Source organism: Artemia franciscana, chromosome 5 (genome assembly GCF_032884065.1).
Source record: "Artemia franciscana chromosome 5, ASM3288406v1, whole genome shotgun sequence".
In the NCBI taxonomy this organism is placed as follows: domain Eukaryota; kingdom Metazoa; phylum Arthropoda; class Branchiopoda; order Anostraca; family Artemiidae; genus Artemia; species Artemia franciscana.
The window spans coordinates 46,441,201-46,461,990 of NC_088867.1; the positions used below are offsets into that span (position 1 = coordinate 46,441,201).

Consider the following 20,790-nt stretch of genomic DNA (forward strand, 5'->3'; position numbering starts at 1 on the left):
TCTATTTCCGGCATGCCAAATACCTGCTTGCCCTTCCACCATGGTCAAGCAATTCATGGGTCATTAAAAGATACGGCATCATAGACCCGAATGCTTTCAGAAAAAAACATAGAAGCTTATAATAGTAGAATTGGTCGGTATCCATGGAGCGCTATTTTGATTCAATGAATGTTTTGCTTTTGTATGTTTTAATTGTTCTTCAGTAAGGTGAAGTGTTGTTTAGTTTGTTAGGTCATTTTCTTTTTCCTCTTTTCTTTTATTCACATTATACTCCGTTTTTCATGTGTATTATAACGGGTTATAAATAAATTCAATTCAATTCAAATTAAAATTATTAAAAGTTTTAGGATTATATATCAGTATATGTATACTAAACTGACAATCCACAGCCATTTTTTTCAGTAAAGCAAAAATTACGCTCTGGTATATGTTGATTATTGACAATGCAGAATTCACTTGTAATGTTTTAAAAGTTTTGAGTTTGATTCGGCTATTTATTGTAAAAAAAAAAAAATAATAAAAAACAAAAAGTCAATTAAACAAACATACACCCATTACATGAAAAATTAAAATTTTGTATTTCCGTGGTTAGAGACTTACAAATTCTGCTAAAAAGTCCTTGGCGATCGGAAGTTTGAAAGTACAACGTTCATCAAGATCCAATAACTCTTCGGGAGATGTCCCTCCTCCCTTACAGATTATATGTAATTTTTCCTTTGATGGCATATAGCTTTTAATCGACACGTCTAAACCCAATTTAAACCTCTGAAATATACAAGTTTAAACCTGTATATTACAAAATCACAATGAAAAACTATTTCTCTTATTATGCTTGCATATTTTTTTTATCAAAATTCGTTTTTAAAATGTCTGGTCGTATTTATCCCAGATCCCTCTTTGCTCAGAGTTGTGGAAGCCTGATCAAAAATACTTAAAAACGACTTAGAAATTTTGGTACTACTACTACTGACAACTCACCGCAGGATCGAGCCGCCTGAGGTTACACACAGATATACACACTCCTCGTATATCCCACTCTATTTAAAGCTTCCCACTTTAAACCCTCCCAGGAAGTTTCCATTTTCCTTCAATAGTTCCTTACTGAAAGATTCCGTTGGCCAAAATGACAATCTTTGGCAATCCGTTGTTCTTCTTCCGCAGAACGTGGTCTAGCCATCTCAACCTTCCTCTAAATATAGCCCTACAAAGCGAGAATGAGCCACATTGTTTCGTACAATCTACTGTTTGAAATACGGTCAGTCAGTCGGGTACCTAAATCAATCCGTATGGAAGTCTGGAAAAATCCAGCAAATCTTCCCCCGTTTTTCAGAGTGTACATGCTTCAGAACCATTCTTGACCATTGTCATCATTGTAGCTTCCAAAATTATAATCTTGGTTCACAGCCTTATCTTCCTATTCTTCCAAACTTTTTTCAACTTTGAAAATACCCCTTGGGCCTTGGCTGCTCTACTTCTAACATGTTTGCCGCACCCATTGTCTTTACTAATAATACAACCAGGCTGTCTACCTGATTGGTCTTTTCGTTATCCAACGTCACCCTTTCATCTTCACTTATTCCTAGCCTTAGCACCTAGTCTTTTTAACACAGAAATTAAATAAAAAAAACAAGTTTTTTCAACTGAAAGTAAGGAGCGACATTAAAACTTAAAACGAACAGAAATTACTTCGTATATGAAAGGGGCTGCTTCCTCATCAGCGCCCCGCTCTTTACGCTAAAGTTTGACTCTTTCTCTCAACTCTTCTTTTTAAAACAGTAAAAAACTTTAGCGTAAAGAGCGCGGCGTTGATGAGGAAGCAGCCCCTTTCACATACGAAGTAATTTCTGTTCGTTTTAAGTTTTAATGTCGCTCCTTACTTTCAGTTGAAAAAACTTGTTTTTTTTTATTTAATTTCTGAACGTTTTTGAATCAATGCATGTTTTGATTTTGGCTCTCCGCAGAGAAATAATTATAACGAAATTTGCATATTTTTTCTGGGGGGGGGGCTAAATGGCTTTCTCATAATTTTGATCGAATGATTTTGAGAAAAAAAGAGCGGGGGAGGAAGCCTAGTTGCCCCCAATTTTTTGGTTAATAAAAAAGGCAACTAGAACTTTTAATTTTTTACGAATCTTTTTATTAGTAAAAGATATACGTAACTTATAAACTAGCTTACGTAAAGAATTTTTTATTCTCATGTTTTTATTACACATATGAGAGGGTTCACCCCCTCGTCAGTACCTCTTTCTTTACACTAAATCTTAAATTTTGGCCCAATTCATTAAGAATGACCCCTGAATCACAAAAGCCGTAGAATAAATAGTTGACATTACTAAAAATACTTTAGCGTAAAGAGCGAGGTATTAGGAGGAGGTGAGCCCCTCTAATGGGTAATAATTTCTGTTCGTTTTAAGTTTTAATGCTGCTCCTTACTTCCAGCTGAAAAAACCTTTTTCACATTTATTTTTTCATTGTTTTTTTTTTTTAAATAATGCTAGTAAATCCTGCGCTCCCTTCATGGAAATTTTCTTCCCCCATGACAAATTCCTCGATGGAAAGTTCCCCCAGTATATCCCCCTCTTTTCAACCCCTCCCCCAACCAAAAAATCCTCCTGAAAACACCTGTACACTTCCCAATAACCATTACTATATTTAAGCACTGGTCAAAGTTTGTAACTTGTAGCCCCTCCCACGGGGACTGTGGAGGAGTAAGTCGTCCCCAAAGACATAGTTATAAGGTTTTTCGACTATGCTGAATAAAATGGCTATCTCAAAATTTTGATCCGTTGACTTTGGGAAAATAATTAGCGTGGGAGGGGGCCTAGGTACCCTCCAATTTTTTTGGTCACTTAAAAAGGGCACTAGAACTTTTCATTTCAGTTAGAATGAGCCCTCTCGAAACATTCTAGGACAACTGGGTCGATACGATCACCCCTGGGAAAAAAAAAACAAAAAACAAACAAATAAACACGCATCCGTGATCTGCCTTCTGGCAAAAAATATAAAATTCCACATTTTTATAGATAGGAGCTTGAAACTTTTACAGTAGGGTTTTCTAATACGCCGAATCTGATGGTGTAATTTTCGTTAAGATTCTATGATTTTTAGGGGGTGTTTCCCCCTATTTTCTAAAATCACACAAATTTTCTCAGGCTCGTAACTTTTGTTGCGTAAGACTAAACTTGATGAAATTTATGTATTTAAAATCAGCATTAAAATGCGATTCTTTTGATGTAGCTATTGGTATCAAAATTCCATTTTTTAGAGTTTTGGTTACTATTGAGCCGGGTCGCTCCTTACTACAGTTCGTTACCACGAACTGTTTGATTAATTTTCAAACCCATTCTATCACACTGAACTCGCAAAACCTTTAAGAACTCATTCATTTTGCTCACACTTTCATCTAGGATGCTTAAATCATCAGTATAATCTAAGTCCTGAAAATTTTTACTTCCCAATTTGATTCCGTGTTCTTCAATTGCCTTTCTTGTGAGACGAAGCCAATCAAAATGATCCATATAAATGGGGATAGAACACAACCCTGCTTAGCTCCGGGTTTAATACTAAACCAGCTACTAACCTCATTTCCTACTTTAACCGCAGCAGTGTTATTATTGTACATAGCACTAATCAATTTAATATATTTGTTTGATGTACCATACAAGGATGGTAATGATTTGTGTTTAATTTTACAAGCGAGGTTTAGTATAGATTTTTATGACAATATAAAAGCAAATTTAGCATGGAAAACTTTTTTCTGCTATCCTTGCTAGGGGAGATAAATGAATTAATTTACAGCTGCTGGGAAAAATTGAAAAATTCACTATATCTTGAAAATAATAGAAAAGGACAATACTTGAGGTTCAATTTTACAAGTATTACTTAATTTAGGTAAAAAAAAGGTAAAGGTAAAGGATACGGCATTAGACTCTACAGTCCCTACCGGCAGTGCTGATCTCTGTTTCTTGGCCCTTCAGCCAGTAAGTGCAATGGGGGGTTGGGGGCCAACTATCCTGTACTTAGGCTTTCGATAGAAATCAGAAGTACTTTTGGTATAAAAAGCTTCTTTTAACGAATATCCCCGACAGCCAAGAAAAAACCATTAACAGGTTAAAGAAAAGTCAAAGCTTCCCAAAATACTCATAACCGAATGGGACACTTGAAAACCCATATTCGGCAAAACAAGTATATGCACCCTTGGTCAACCAGTGAGAGAAAGATAGATCGGTATATTTAAAAACTATCAAAGCATAGCTAAATTCAGTTTTTTTTTTACAAAATCTTACATTTAAACAAAAATCACACACTATGGCTCAGCACTGAAAATCGATGTGAAGAAAGGCACGAAGGAGGTGGCGTAACGATTAGTTCGTACTTTAGGGGGTAGAATTTTATTTTGTAACAGAGTTCGACTATTGGGAGGGGCTGATTCGGGTAGCAGTGATCGGTGGCTCATATTGGCTATGACGGATTTTCCAAATTACAGAATTAGGTGTTCAAGCCGGACTTTAGGTGAAGATGAATTCAGTTTCGCTAAGGCTTAGTCATAGGGTATGTCGCAGTTTCGGAGTATAATCCTTGTTGCTCTTTTCTGGACAGACTCTATGTCGCGTAATAAGTACGCCCTGTGGATAGCAGATGGACCCCACACCGGGCTTGCGTACTCGAGCAACTGGCGAGCATAACACATGTAGGCATGGAGAAGACTTTGAGTATCACACCCAAAACCCCTCATTTTGATAAGTGTATGAAGGCTTGCATTAGCCTTGTGGACGGTTGAATTAATGTTGGGTACTGAAACTACAGTCACTAGTGAGGGTTACTCCTAAAAATTTTCATTTTGTTCACAATCGGGAAAGGGAATAGAGGCATGTCTAAATTCCGAATTATCTGAACGAATAATCTTCGACTTGGCTACGTTGATGATAAGGTCATGACTTGAGCATTCGGTCTTTAGCTGATCAAATAACTAGTCTGAAAACTGCTTTGTTATGATAGTGTTTTCGAATAGGTAAGCGAGCACTATGGACATATCATCTACAAACTTGTAACGGTCGTCGTGTTAACTAAGCAGGGAGTTAATTACAGCCAGGAAAACTATTCCAGCTAAGTTCGTGCCTTGTGGGGTCCCGCAAGAAGTATCTGACCATGATAAATACGAATAGTTTTCGTGGAATGCAGATACTTTTTGTTTTCGGCCAGTTGAGAAGTCAAGTATAAGGCCAAGGATGCGTCGTTTGGCACCTACTTCCTAAAGATTAATGCCTGCAGTCAGGTGGCGGATTAGGGCAAAGGCTTTTCTGAAATCCATTGCACAAATGTCGACGAAACATCTACATTTTTTGAGCAATTGGAGGACGCAGTCAAACATCCGTACTAGGTAAGTTGTCGTGCTAAACTTGGGGAGCCCACCGTACTGGAATTTATCAATACGCCCATGAATTTTTTTAAGAAGAAACTTGAGCACGAAGGCCTCCGTTACTTTCGCCAAACAAGGTGTACGTGATATCGGGCGAAGACAATCGCATGCACTAGGGGGGTACTTTTTAGGGATAACTCTAATATAGGTCCGTTTCCACTGTGACGGGAAATAGCCAGAAGAAAAACACTCGTTTATGATGATAGATAGTGTTAATGCTATGAAAGCTGCATTTTCGTGTAGCAATTTGACAGGTAATTCACCTGCTGTCAGAAGCTTGGCCGGCCTCTTTTTTCACAGTGATGTGCCACTTTTTGGGGTCTGAAGTAAGTAACTGTAGGGCATGGTTTCACGACCGTAACGAGCTTTAGCTTTCTTTACCAAAGAAACTATTTGATTTCGCAATTTCTTGCCGTTGATAATGTCACCACTGGAGTAGAGGCGAGACCTCTCTTTTATTAGTGATTTAATAGCTGGAGAGATCCATGACTTGTCGTATTCACTAACAACAAATGGTTTGCTGTAAACATCTATAGGTATTTACAGTATTAAGTGGCGTTGAAGTCGGATACCATAGTATCTAAGGACTCGTTACTGTGCACTTCGGGGAAGTCATACATGCCGATCCATCGACCGTATTCACAGATGGCCGAATTTGTACAAGGACGCACAGTGACAAGGGATAGTTTGGGCTTTGGTAAGGACTCTCTTGCTTTCCATAGAATTGCGTTATGGTCTGACATGCCAACGGGACCAAGAGAAAAGGGAGAGGAGTAAAAATCATCACAGTTTGTGAGTATAAGGTCCAATATGCTCCCTGAAGAGTGGGTGGGTATGTGCTCTAGTTGTTTTAATTACAAACAAGATAATAACCAACTCTTCTTAGTCTGGTTAAAGTCTCCTCCTATATTAAAAGCTGGGCTACTGTATATACTTCTCAGGTGATCAATAGGCGTTTGGAGGTGGAAAACCAAGTCCACCTCCAAACGTATACCAGTATACCAAGAATATACTGAAGCCACTATAATACAAGAAAAACGACGGGGAAGAGATTTTGGTTTGCAAATAGCCCAGATTATTTCATGAGCTGGATCAAATGATTACGGTAAAAATTAGCAGGGGATGTCTTTCCGCATGTACAATGTTACACCTCCACCTAGTCTATGTTCGCCTTGATCAGTGCGTGTGCTCAGGAAAATTTCGTAGCCTGCCATATGACCTGACGACCAATCAAGATTCTTCGTTTCTGTAACTGCGATAACTGGTTAATGTTTTTAACCATAAATGTTTGCTTTCAATAAAATAGTGAGTTCCAACTAGATCCTACTCGTCTTTGTTCTTATTTCTGCATAGTATTCTCCCTCATTTGACTCTTATCTTAAAAGGAATAAAAAGCAGGGCAAACATTCCTGATCCTACAGTATCTCCAAGATCACTTAATGTAATCCGTTCTATTGATCTTGAAAGGTACAGATCTATTGACCAAGTGCAAATTCTCCCAGAACCTTTGCAAATAAAGCTGGAGGATATTTAATATCATCTCTGTTCCAGATAAACCATATTTAAACCAAGTTTCCCGAAAATAGAAAACGGTTTAGATTTTCCTTTGAATGAATTTGTGAAACATCATCAAGTTGAAAAAGAACTACTAAGCTGAGAATAATAGGAATGTTTTTTTCACAATATATTACTGTTTTAAATGCTCAAGTCTTATAAAAAGGCTGTTAATGTGGATGTATCCAAAGCTTGCGGTACGGAAGGACCTGCATATCAAAGGCTAGAATATGTTGCAATAGTACTAACCCGAGACCGATTCGTACTTGGCTCTCGCAGCCATTTTCAAACATATTTGACATGACTTAGTTAGGATTATTTCTAGTTCTGGTCTTATTCTATGCCTTTGCAGTATTCATCCATCCTTTCGCCTAAGTAATCTACCAATTCATTTGTTTGTACTCCTTTGCTCTTTTATCTTGTTTTATACCTTATTAGACCTTTTTCGTCTGATGATTGCTGAAAATAAAGAGGAATTCCATCTACTATGCCGTAATCTCTTTTACTTTTTTTAACCTGGTGTTCCAGTATTCTTATCAAGTAAATAAATTTTTGTCAGATGGTTATTTTATTTTCGGCTCCTATTCAGCTGTACTATGTTGCTTCAAAAAGTTCTTAATTCTAAAGCTGCTCTAGTTTCATTTTTACCAGAAATAAAATAGAAAGCCTTCCTACTTTTGAATAATCCACATGTATCTTATATTTGACAGTGCAAACCTCTTTTAAAGCCTTGGAATAATTTCTCGAGGACCAGAGCGGATATTGACTAATATAGGCGTGCAGGAGACGACTTGAGGCCACTCCCTATTGAGCAGATGGAAATGTGACAAAAGCTTCACATATATACATATCATAAATAAATGAACCATTATTCTCCTTTAAAAAACGAAATTTTATAAAAACTACTTCTTCTAGAACGTTTTTAAGAGGGCTTTTGAGCCACCCTTCCATTACCCTCCTTTGTTGCTAAACATTTTTTGCCTGATTGTGAGCTGCCTGGCAATGATTATGGGCAAATAAATTGTTTTTATTTGTAAGAAAACCTTGTATTGGACTCTGAGCAATTGGGCGATATGTTTAAGCAATAAAGCGGAAATTAGAAATAGAAGAAGTAAACGAAAAGAAAAAAAGTCATATCTGGTGAAATTACTAAACTAAAAAAAAAATAAAAACTTAAGAATATGGAGTAAGAAAATTATTGATTGGGCATTTGATAAAATCGTACTCTCAGTGTGTAAGCCCGCGCAACGTCATGATTGGTTAGACAGCTGAAAGATAAGTAAGCTTAACAAAAAAATATCTCAAAAATAGAAAAATTAAAACTAGAGAATGAAAAGAAAGACAGAAAAAAACAGAGGGCCATCATTGTCTTGATCTGAAAAATGGAATAATAACAAAGATGCGAAAAACACATAAGGGTTCGATAAAACTTATTTTCTCGTTAATTGTTGATTGCAAAGTTATCTTTAAATCATCTCTCCAATATATTGTATTAGACTTGAGGAAAATCAAACTTTTTAGTGTTTATAAGTATTTCTTTACAGCAATAATAAATACCAAATGCAAGTACGGGATTTTATTTTGTAAAAAAAAAGAAACACAGGATGAACTTAGATCCGACACTTGTAGGGTTGGTTTGGGGCATATGGGGGCAAATTGAGTATCAAAAGGGTGGTGGGTTGCCTTTAAGCAGGTCTAACACCCCATAGAAATCTTAACTGTCAGTCAAATGAACCCTTCCAGCCACTATTTCCACGACAATCCATTCTCTACATTGAGGCCGAGTAAAATATGGTAGACACATGCTATTTACTAAGTGTGCTGTACAAAGACTAAGTTTGCAATCAAAATTGAATCTCGACAACCTCGCAACCAAACCGGTTTAACTCATAATTTTATGGCTTCACGGAATGGCTCCTGTTTTTTCCAGTAAAAGGTTGAGTCAAGAAAACAGGAGACATACCGATTGAATGCCGAGTACCTGTGAAATCAAACAGTAACCAAAGTAACCAAAAGTCTAAAAAATGGAATTTTGGTACCAATAGCTACATCAAAAGAATCGCATTTTAGTGCTGATTTTAAATATATAAGTTTCATCAAGTTTAGTCTTACCCATCAAAAGTTATGAGCCTGAGAAAATTTGCATTATTTTAGAAAGTAGGGGGAAACACCCCCTAAAAGTCATAGAATCTTAAAGAAAATCACACCATCAGATTCAGCGTATCAGAGAACCCTACTGTAGAAGTTTCATGCTCCCATCTATAAAAATGTGGAATTTTATATTTTTTGCCAGAAGGCAGATCACGGATGTGTGTTTATTTGTTTGTTTGTTTTTTTGTTGTTTTTTTCCCAGGGGTGATCGTATCGACCCAGTTGTTCTAGAATGTTGCGACAGGGCTCATTCTAACGAAAATGAAAAGTTCCAGTGCCCTTTTTAAGTGACCAAAAAATTGGAGGGCACCTAGGCCCCCTCCCACGCTAAATATTTTACCAAAGTCGACGGATCAAAATTCTGAGATAGCCATTTTATTCAGCGTAGTCGAAAAACCTTATAACTATGTGTTTGGGGACGACTTACTCCCCCACAGTCCCCATGGGAAGGGTTACAAGTTCAAAACTTCGACCAGTGCTTACATATAGTAATGGTTATTGGGAAGTGTACAGGCGTTTTCAGGATGATTTTTTTGGTTGGAGGCAGGGGTTGAGAAGAGGGGGATATGCTGGGAGAACTTTCCATCGAGGAATTTGTCATGGGGGAAGAAAATTTCCATGAAGGGAGCGCAGGATTTACTAGCATTACTTAAAAAAACAATGAAAAAATAAATATGAAAAAGTTTTTTTTTCAGCTGGAAGTAAGCAGCAGCATTAAAACTTAAAACGAACAGAAATTATTACCCATATGAGGGGCTCACCTCCTCCTAATACCTCGCTCTTTACGCTAAAGTATTTTAAGTAATTTCAAGTATTTATTCTGCGGCTTTTGTGATTCAGGGGTCATTCTTAATGAATTGGGACAAAATTTAAGCTTTAGTGTAAGGAGCGAGGTACTGACGAGGGGGCGAACCCCCTCATATCTATCTATCTTCTATATATATAAAAATAAGTTGTTTGTTTGTGTGTCTGTCGACTGAAGTCATTATAAAGATTGAGCTGTATGTCGTCATGAAGTTGTTTGTCGACTGACGTCATGTTTGTCAAATGATGAAATTACAGACCGGGACACCGGGACACAAATGACGACCGGGACACCGGGACACAGGGAATATAAATGACGACCGGGACACTCAAAGAGAAATTACAGACTGGGACACCGGGACACAAATCACGACGGGGACACAGGGAATATAAATGACGACCGCGACACAGGGACACAACTACAACGGGGACGCCGGGGGCACAGGGGGGATATATAAATGACGACCGGGACACAGGGAATGTTCGAAGAGAAATTACAGACCGGGACCAAAGGACGACCGGGACACAGGGAATATAAATGACGACCGGGACACTCAAAGAGAAATTACAGGCTGGGACACCGGGACACAAATGACGACCGGGACACAGGGAATATAAATGACGACCGGAACACAGGGACACAACTACAACGGGGACGCCGGGGGGCACAGGGGGATATATAAATGACGACGGGGACACAGAGAATGTTCGATTAGCAATCACCATCAACAAAGCTCAAGGGCAATCATTAGAATAATGAGGTATAGATCTGAATACGGATTGTTTTTCCCATGGACAATTATATGTTGCATGTTCAATAGTCAGTGAACCTGACAATCTATTTATATGCACAGACAATGGGACAGCGAAGAATGTTGTATATTCGCAAGTTTTACGTAGTTAAAAACATATATATATACATACATATATATATATATATATATATATATATATATATATATATATATATATATATATATATATATATATATATATATATATATATATATATATATATATATATATATATATATATATATATATATATATATATATATATATATATATATATATATATATATATATATATATTCATAGGTGGGACAGAGGGACACAACTACAATGGCGCGTAACTAATATGGCGCATAACGACTTACACGCGCGGGGGGGGGGGGCTTGGGGGGTGCGCGAAGCGCCCCCATCAACTAGGTGGTGGGGTGGCGCAAAGCGCAACCCCAACAGCTAGTTATGTAGTAAAAACACGAGAATACAAAAGTTCTTTACGAAAGCTAATTTATAAGTTACGCATATCTTTTACTTATAAAAAGATTCGTAAAAAATTAAAAGTTATAGTTGCCTTTTTAATTAACCGAAAATCGGAGGGCAAATAGGCTTCCTCCCCCACTCTTTTTTCTCAAAATCATTCGATCAAAATTATGAGAAAGCCATTTAGCAAAAAAAAAATAAATATACAAATTTCGTTTTAATTATTCCTCTGCGGAGAGCCAAAATCAAAACATGCATTGATTCAAAAACGTTCAGAAATTATCAAAAAAAAAACAAGTTTTTTTAAATGAAAGTAAGGAGCAACATTAAAACTTAAAACGAACAGAAATTACTCCGTATATGAAAGGGGCTTTTCCTTCTCAACGCCCCGCTCTTTACGCTAAAGTTTTTTACTGTTTTAAAATGTAGAGTTAAGAGACAGAGTCAAACTTTGTCGTAAAGAGCGGGGCGTTGAGAAGGAAAATCCCCTTTCACATACGGAGTAATTTCTGTTCGTTTTAAGTTTTAATGTCGCTCCTTACTTTCATTTAAAAAACTTGTTTTTTTTATTTAATTATGAATAAAACCCGTTTTGATTGTGAGATTATCGAGATTCCGTTTTGATCTGTAATCAATTTTGATCACAAACTTAGTCTTAGTATAGATTAAATAAAAAAAAACAAGTTTTTTTTAACTGAAAGTAAGGAGCAAAATTAAAACTTAAAACGAACAGAAATTACTTCGTATATGAAAGGGGCTGCTTCCTCGCCAACATCCCGCTCTTGACGCTAAAGTTTGAATCTTTCTCTCAACTCTTCTTTTTTAAACAGTAAAAAACTTTAGCGTAAAGAGCGGGATGTTGGTGAGGAAGCAGCCCCTTTCATATACGAAGTAATTTCTGTTCGTTTTAAGTTTTAATTTTGCTCGTTACTTTCAGTTAAAAAAAACTTGTTTTTTTTTATTTAATTTCTGAACGTCAATCAATGCATGTTTTCATTTTGGCTCTCCGCAGAGGAATAATTAAAACGAAATTTGCATATTTATTATTTTTTTTTTTGCTAAATGACTTTCTCATAATTTTGATTGAATAATTTTGAGAAAAAAGAGCGGGGGAGGAAGCCTAGTTGCCCTCCGATTTTTTGGTTAATTAAGATAAAGGCAACTAGAACTTTTAATTTTTTACGAATCTTTTTTTTAGTAAAAGATATACGTAACTTATAAATTAGCTTACGTAAAGAAGTTTTGTATTCTCATGTTTTTATTACATATATGAGGGGGTTCGCCCCCTCGTCAGTACCTCGCTCTTTACACTAAAGCTTAGATTTTGTCCCAATTCATTAAGAATGACCCCTGAATCACCAAAGCCGTAAAATAAATAGTTGAAATTACTAAAAATACTTTAGCGTAAAGATCGGGGTATTAGGAGGAGGTGAGCTCCTCATATGGGTAATAAATTCCGTTCGTTTTAAGTTTTAATGCTGCTCTTTACTTCCAGCTGAAAAAAACTTTTTCATATTTCTTTTTTCATTGTTTTTTTTTTTAATAATGCTAGTAAATCCTGCACTCCCTTCATGGAAATTTTCTTCTACCATGACAAATTCCTCGATGGAAAGCTCCCCCAGCCTATCCCCCTATTTTCAAACCCTCCCCCCAACCAAAAAATCCTACTGAAAACGCCTACACACTTCCCAATAACCATTACTATATGTAAGCACTGGTCAAATTTTTTAACTTGTAGCCCCTCCCCCAGGGACTGTGGGGGAGTAAGTCATCCCAAAGACATAGTTTTATGGTTTTTGACTATGCTGAACAAAATGGCTATCTCAAAATTTTGATCCGTTGACTTTAGGAAAAAAATGAGCGTGGGAGGGGGCCTAGATGCCCTCCAATTTTTTGGTCACTTAAAAAGGGCACTAGAACTTTTCATTTTCGTTAGAATGAGCCCTCTTGCGACATTCTAGGACCACTTGGTCGATACGATGACCCCTGGGGAAAAAAAAGAACAAATAAACAAAAAAGAACAAATAAACACGCACCCGTGATTTGTCTTCTGGCAAAAAATACAAAATTCCACATTTTTGTAGATAGGAGCTTGAAACTTTTACAGTAGGGTTTTCTTAGACGCTGAATCTGATGGTGTCATTTTTGTTAAGATCCTACGTTTTTTAGGGGTTGTTTCCCCCTATTTTCCTAAATAAGGCAAATTTTCTCAGGCTCGTAACTTTTGATGGGTAAGACTAAACTTGATGAAACTTATATATTTAAAATCAGCATTAAAATGCGATTCTTTTGATGTAGCTATTGATATCAAAATTCAATTTTTTAGAGTTTTGGTTACTATTGAGCCGGATCGCTCCTTACTACAGTTCGTTACCACGAACTGTTTGAAAACCTAGCAAAGAGCATTGTATGACCACATTTAATTCGGCTTCATTATTTAGAATGGATGGTCGTAGAAATAGGGGCCGGGAGGGGTCCATTATTTTTGGAATAAGTAATACTTCTTGGAAAATATTAAAAGTATTCTAGGAGAGGAATATTTTAGTTTTTATCTGAATAAGTCATGGGTGTAGAATCACGAAAAAACCTTAACCAAAATTAGCAGGATTTAGAATTTGAATTCACATCAAGGAAACTTTTTATCTGTATGTTTCTACATCCCTGACGCATAAACCTTTTCTGTTCAAAATTTAAATATCACTCTCCTAGAATGCTTTTATTATTTTCCAAGAAGAAATCGTTCTTGATTCTAGAGATAATGGATATTGCATTTGGCACCAAATGCTATACACATTAACAGAATGTCAAGCCTAGTTCCTGTTACTTAGAAATACATTATTTCGTACACGATGCCTCGGATAGTGTCTTTGGTTATGTTATATCCCAGATAATACGAGATGGTTTCAAATTCACTATAGGGCTATAACGTCTGCTGTGTTATATTGTTTGTCGAATATATTATGAGAGGATTGTCAAGATTCGACAGAAAATTGTGCATGGTAGAAAAAAACCCAAAAATAATACAAAATATTTAAATAATTTTGATAATAGAAGAAACCCAGAAAATAGAAAAAAATATATAATATATTGCCCATTTAAAAAACGGTTCATTACCCCAAAAAGAGTAAATAAATAAAGTAAAAAAGAAACAAACAATTGAGTGAAAACTTAGATGCTCTTCCGAAAATCAGTCAAATTTTCTCAGGCTCGTAGCTTTTGATAGGTAACATTAAACTTAATGGACTTAACATATTTGGAATCAGCTTAAAAGCTAATTCTTTTAACATGTTTATTGTTATCGACATTTCGTTTTTATACAGTTTTGGTTACAATTAGGCCGAGTCGCTCCTTACTTAGAAATCGTTAGCATGAACTGTTTAATTGACTTTTACGTCAGCTTTATTTATTCATTCACAGCGATTTTTTTTGGGTTTTCTATGAGTTAATTTCTGCTAATTTTCAGCTTTAAAATCGCTCTTCTTACAAAAAAAAAGTGTTTTAGCTGATTAGCGAAAGTAATGATGGAAAATTGTTTGTAACGTAGGAGTCGAAATTATGAGTAATTTTTTTGCTTCTTTTTCGTTTAGAAAATTACTAATATTTACAAATTAATTACGTATATAGAAAATCTATATGAAATATATATAATCTATTTATCATTTGTCTAATTTTTTCCAAAATTATGGACTTCTTTTACTATTCTTTACTCTTAGCAACCTTTGTTTTGTTTAATAAATTTTTGTCCAATAGTGATGCCCTGTTGGAAATCTCCTTCTTAATAATTGGATTAAATCTAAGCCATAATTTTGTTCACATTTATGTACTTATAAAGGCACCAGAATGATAGAAAAAACATTTTTCTAATTTTTTTGGAAAAAGGAACAGTATATTCTCCTCACGTAAAAGCTTTTTTCTGCATCAATTCCTGGAAACAAAAGTGTCGTTTGTTTTTATATTGATAGCCATTGCTTTGAATAAGTTACTATGTTCAAACACTCAATCTTGGTCTCATGAATAAACGAATAAAAATTTAGAAAATCCAATCAACTCTGAACAATGCCAATATTCTGAGGTTATCATTTACATAATGCTGTCATTCTAGGTTGAAAAGCTCTGGGACGTTTTCCTAGTGTCGGACGAGGGGGAAATGTTTTAGTCACCTTTAAAATGATTTGAATAGGTCGGGCACGTGCAAAGAAATTATTTTGGGAGATGGAGGAACTAGTATCAGTTTTTTGGGGTTTTGTTTTGTCCTTATTCATCATAATAAAGAATTTATAGTGTACGTGTAGGTATGACTAGTGATATCTGTGTAGCGGTGATGTCATGCTATTCTTGCTGAAATCTGGATTACTAGATCCAGCAATCAGAGCAATTATGAGAACAACAAGAGCAGTTTAAAACTCTAGGGGTGGAGCCATCTTCAACCAAAGTGCAGTTCGGTCGCTGGAATCTATGAGCAATGGTGCCCAAGAAAGTCGAAATTAAACAAAACAAAAAATCACTGCTGGTGCGTTTTTGATTAATTTGGCCCTTAAGTTACTCTTTGTTGAGTAGACTTGTTGTAAGAGCTTGTGTAGTAGGACGATTATTAGGATGTTTAAAACAACTATGCTTGTTTAATTATACTATCGGTGTATTATCCCATACCATTAGATAAAAAAAAGAAGTTTCAACAATATACATGTAGGGGAAGGTTTGCCTCCAGCGGTTTAATGAGAGATAATGGAATGTAAATTAAATATTTACTTTGATATTTATTTTTAAAAAAAGCATACCCTTTAATATTCCTCAAAAATACACTTTTGGAAGGATAATTTCTATAAAACAGCAATGGTTTCTAATCGGAGGCTCTGAAGTTGACGGATATTCTATATTCAATATTACCGACAAATTGGAATTTTTACCTGTAATTATAATACATAAAAATTATTCAGCATAAGAAAATTTTCCTTACAATCTTGGTAAAAGAATCCTAAGATATTTCTTGACAGACCAAATCTGGGGGAAAACTGTGGTTTATAATATGTTCGGAATATTATTCGGAATATTATCTGGATCTGTCAATTTCTAAGAAAACTAACTTTTTGGCGTCAAAATTTATACGAAAGACATATATATATATATATATATATATATATATATATATATATATATATATATATATATATATATATATATATATATATATATATATATATATATATATATATATATATATATATATATATATATATATATATATATATATATGTATATATATATATATATATATATATATATATATATATATATATATATATATATATATATATATATATATATATATATATATATATATATATATATATATATATAATAAATATATATATATCTATCTATATATATAAAAATAAGTTGTCTGTGGATGTGTGGGTCTGTCTGTCGGGTGACGTCATGTTTGTGTGTTGACTGACGTCATGTTTTCGACTGACGAAATTACAGACCGGGACATCAGGACACAAATGACGACCGGGACACCGGCAAATAGGGAATACAAATGACGACCGGGACACTCAAAGAGAAAGCGACCGGGACACAAGGAATGTTCGATTAGCAATCACCATCAACAAAGCACTGGGACACAAATGACGACCGGGACACAGGGAGTATAAATGACGACCAGGACATAAGTAAAAAAAAACTAAAAAAAAGGTAAAAACTACAAAAAAACTAAAAAGAAAAAAAAACTAAAAACTAATAAAAAAACTAAAAAAGCTAAAAAACTAAAAAAAAACTAAAAAAGAAAAATAATAAAAAAAGGAAAAAAAATGACGACCGGGACACAGGGAATATAAATGACGACCGGGACACAGGGACACAACTACAACGGGGACGCCGGGGGGCACAGGGGGACACAGGGAATGTTCGATTGCCAATCACCATCAACAAAGCTCAAGGGCAATCATTAGAATCATGAGGTATAACTAAAAAAACTAAAAAAAGGTAAAAAACTAAAAACTAAAAAAAAGACCAATTCAAAAACGAATGTATATACAGACCGGGACACTGGGACACAAATGACGACCGGGACACCGGGACACAAGGAATATAAATGACGCCCGGGACACTCAAAGAGAAATCACAGACTGGGACACCGGGACACAAATGACGACCGGGACACAGGGAATATAAATGACGACCGGGACACAGGGACACAACTACAACGGGGACGCCGGGGGGCACAGGGGGATATATAAATGACGACGGCAACAAAGGGAATGGTCGATTAGCAATCACCATCAACAAAGCTCAAGGGCAATCATTAGAATCATGAGGTATAGATCTGAATACGGATTGTTTTCCCATGGACCATTATATGTTGCATGTTCAAGAGTCGGTAAACCTGACAATCTATTTATATGCACAGACAATGGGACAGCAAAAATTTATATATTAAGTTTATATATAGTATAAAAATATATATATATATATATATATATATATATATATATATATATATATATATACATATATATATATATATATATAATATATATATATATATATATATATATATATATATATATATATATATATATATATATATATATATATATATATATATATATATATTATATATATATATATATATATATATATATATATATATATATATATATATTTATATCTATCTATATTCACAGGTGGGACATAGGGACACAACTACAATGGCGCGTAACTAATATGGCGTGTAACGACTTACGCGCGCGGGGGGAGGGGGGTCTTGGGGGGCGCGAAGCGCCCCCACCAACTAGGTGTTGGGGTGGCGCGAAGCGCCACCCCAACAGCTAGTATATATATATATATATATATATATATATATATATATATATATATATATATATATATATATATATATATATATATAACTTCGAAGATAAATAAATCACAGAGGATTAAACCTTACTCCTGTTTAAAGAAAAAATTGTTCTTTTTTTAAGCGTTACCCTCATTTTAGTTTTTTTTAATACCCTCAGTGAATATAATTTTTTTTTTGCATCCCGAACAGTGTTGTTTTCTAATCATACTATGTGTCATGAAACAGTTTATTTTTTTTCTTTTTGTAATAAAAAGTCAGAGAACTAACTATTATAAAAATAGTAGTTGTGCGCATCATAATTATAATCAAACTAGTTTTTTTAATAATAAATATTAATTTCCAGTTCAGGCTGTTTGACATGTTTATATATCACCACGGACAAAGAAAAAAGTCAATAAACTGGCAACCAAAATAAATAGATGAGGAAATATTTCAGTTGCTCAAAACACTTTTTTACCTTCCTGAAAAAGTTATCCTTGAGTTGCCATACTTTCTAAAGTGGCTGTAATAAACTCAACTTGACTGAGCCTTCTTAAATAAAGCCTTGGAACTTTCGAATAGGAAAAAACAATTCTTTGATGGTTCTCACTAAAATCGGAATATTGGTGCTTGAATCTCTACTCCAAAGACTATATGTAACTTATAAGAGTGGAAATTGGCGCTAGTATCGGCAAAAAACCATCAACGCCATCTAATGGTTTACCACACTTGGACATGTTTCCAAACTTTGCAATAATTTTTCTGTCAGGAACTGAGATCATACACTTATTACTACACTAACCTTACCAACTACACTAATAAAATTAATTATTTTCATTATTACACAGAAGAAATGCCAAATGTCACCAAATGCTAGATGCCGTTGTGTTTTTTTTTGTCAACCCTTGTGTCAGTTTCTACTCTTGTAGGTTGCCCATACTCTTTGCTCTACTCTTACTAATTTACTAATTTTGAATTTTACTAATTTTACTATCTTACTAGATATAATCTCTAGTATAATCTTACTAGAATTTTACTAATTTTGGGACAAAAAGACGTCTACGGTCGAATGATTAGCTCGCTAGTCTTAGTACCCTAGTAAATAAGCAAAAGAAATTGACGGCATGATGTTTTAACCTACGTTTTCTGGGTCTTGTGGGTATGTGAAGGTGTTATATCTACGAAGGTTTGTTCTCTGCCATCTATTTAGCCACAATTCTCTGCCCCCCTACACGGGACGAGGTATAATTCCGGGTGCGTCACATAGCTACCTTTAAATCTCTTGGGTGCCAAAATTAGAAACTGCCTGCAGGGTTTGAATTAAAAAAAAAAAAATAGAGTTTGGTGTCAGCTCTGCTACTAAAGCGTATAATACATTTTTTCTAATTTATAAGTATTATTTTTTAGGTATCTTGGGTCAGAGCTAGGGATCTTGCGGTTTTGGCCTCATCCACCGAAAGCCATACTTCAGATATGAGAGTGGCTTCATTGCATGATGCTGACACTGACGAGTGGACATTACGGATAAACCCGGCTGCCATCAAAGATTCTGGCATATACTTATGTCAAATAAACATAGAGCCCAAATTGCAGTGGCCTGTAAGCCTTAGGGTTGAAGGTATGGAATGTGAGTGCTGTTTTGTCCCTCTGTCCTTAACTTTAGATAGGCTATGCACAAGTTTCCAAAATATATTGCTAAGTTTCCCTTTTGTCACAAAACAGGAAGTATTCTAACCCAAATTTATGAAAATATTTTGTAATCGTTCTTTGCCTTAAAATTTCTTCAATTGTTAAAACTTGTGAAGCTTTGTGAAAAATTTTTAATGGTGAATTCAAAATTTAATTACAAATGAGACAATACCCAAAAACCTTTATTTGACTTTTAGATTGACGTTTTGATCAGCAGTATCCAATAAAGGAGATAGAGGGGTGGGGCAAATCTTCCCTAAGATTTGTAAAGCCTTTATGCTTCATAAAAAACCTTTTTAGGATGTATTTCATTGAAACAAAACAAAAACGACAAATCCACCTCTTTGATTTATAAAAAAAGTCCCCCCCCCCAAAAAAAAGAATTCATGTATTCACACTACGGCGATTGAGTTTTAATTCAGTAGATACCCTATAATGAAGGATATACCCTACTATGAAGGATCTACCCTCGGAAGATATGGGACTAACTGAAGGTTTAACCAAACATAAAAGTCGAAAGAGGTTTTAAACAAGGTTACACTTCTCATAGAAGTTACACCCAATCGATATTCCATTAATTTTTTCTCTGAAAACTTTTTCAAATAAAAATCTTGAACAGTTTTTATTTTGTCTCTACCAAAATTCTTCCTGTTTATTAGGTCTGCACCTAATCTGCACCCGCCTCTGCACCTAAGGTGTGCAGGTACGATCTAAAGCACAGTTCATTTTAAACGGGTGTCAAGAAAATCATAGGTGGAACTATTAATTATATTATTTAATTTAAATTCGTATTTCAAGGAACGTGAGCGGAGGAGAATTCATGTTAATTTTAGATTTATTATGATATGATGTAATTATTTTACCTTAACAACAATCTACATACCAAAATCAATATGATTCAACCAAACGGTTGACGCGGGCTAAATCAGGTAAAAAAAAATACATACATATTACATCTTTTAAATTTCACAATAATTGAAAAAAACACACAATTAAATATTAAAATAAAATTTGGTTATATGTAAATATCATAATATAAATAATGTGGTAATGTTAAATTTTGGTT

At 34.9% G+C, this 20,790-nt stretch overlaps 1 protein-coding gene across 2 annotated transcripts in view; it reads left to right on the forward strand.

Annotated features, from left to right (window-relative positions):
- Positions 1–20,790, forward strand: part of LOC136027496 (zwei Ig domain protein zig-8-like) — a 315,403-nt gene that overhangs the window by 122,357 nt on the left and 172,256 nt on the right. The window contains exon 3 of one of the 2 annotated variants that reach the window (XM_065704810.1): positions 19,443–19,653. In XM_065704810.1, coding sequence (XP_065560882.1) covers positions 19,443–19,653 — 211 coding nt within the window. Of the gene's footprint in view, positions 1–19,442; positions 19,663–20,790 lie in introns of both variants that reach the window. The other variant, XM_065704809.1, reaches the window with a different exon arrangement.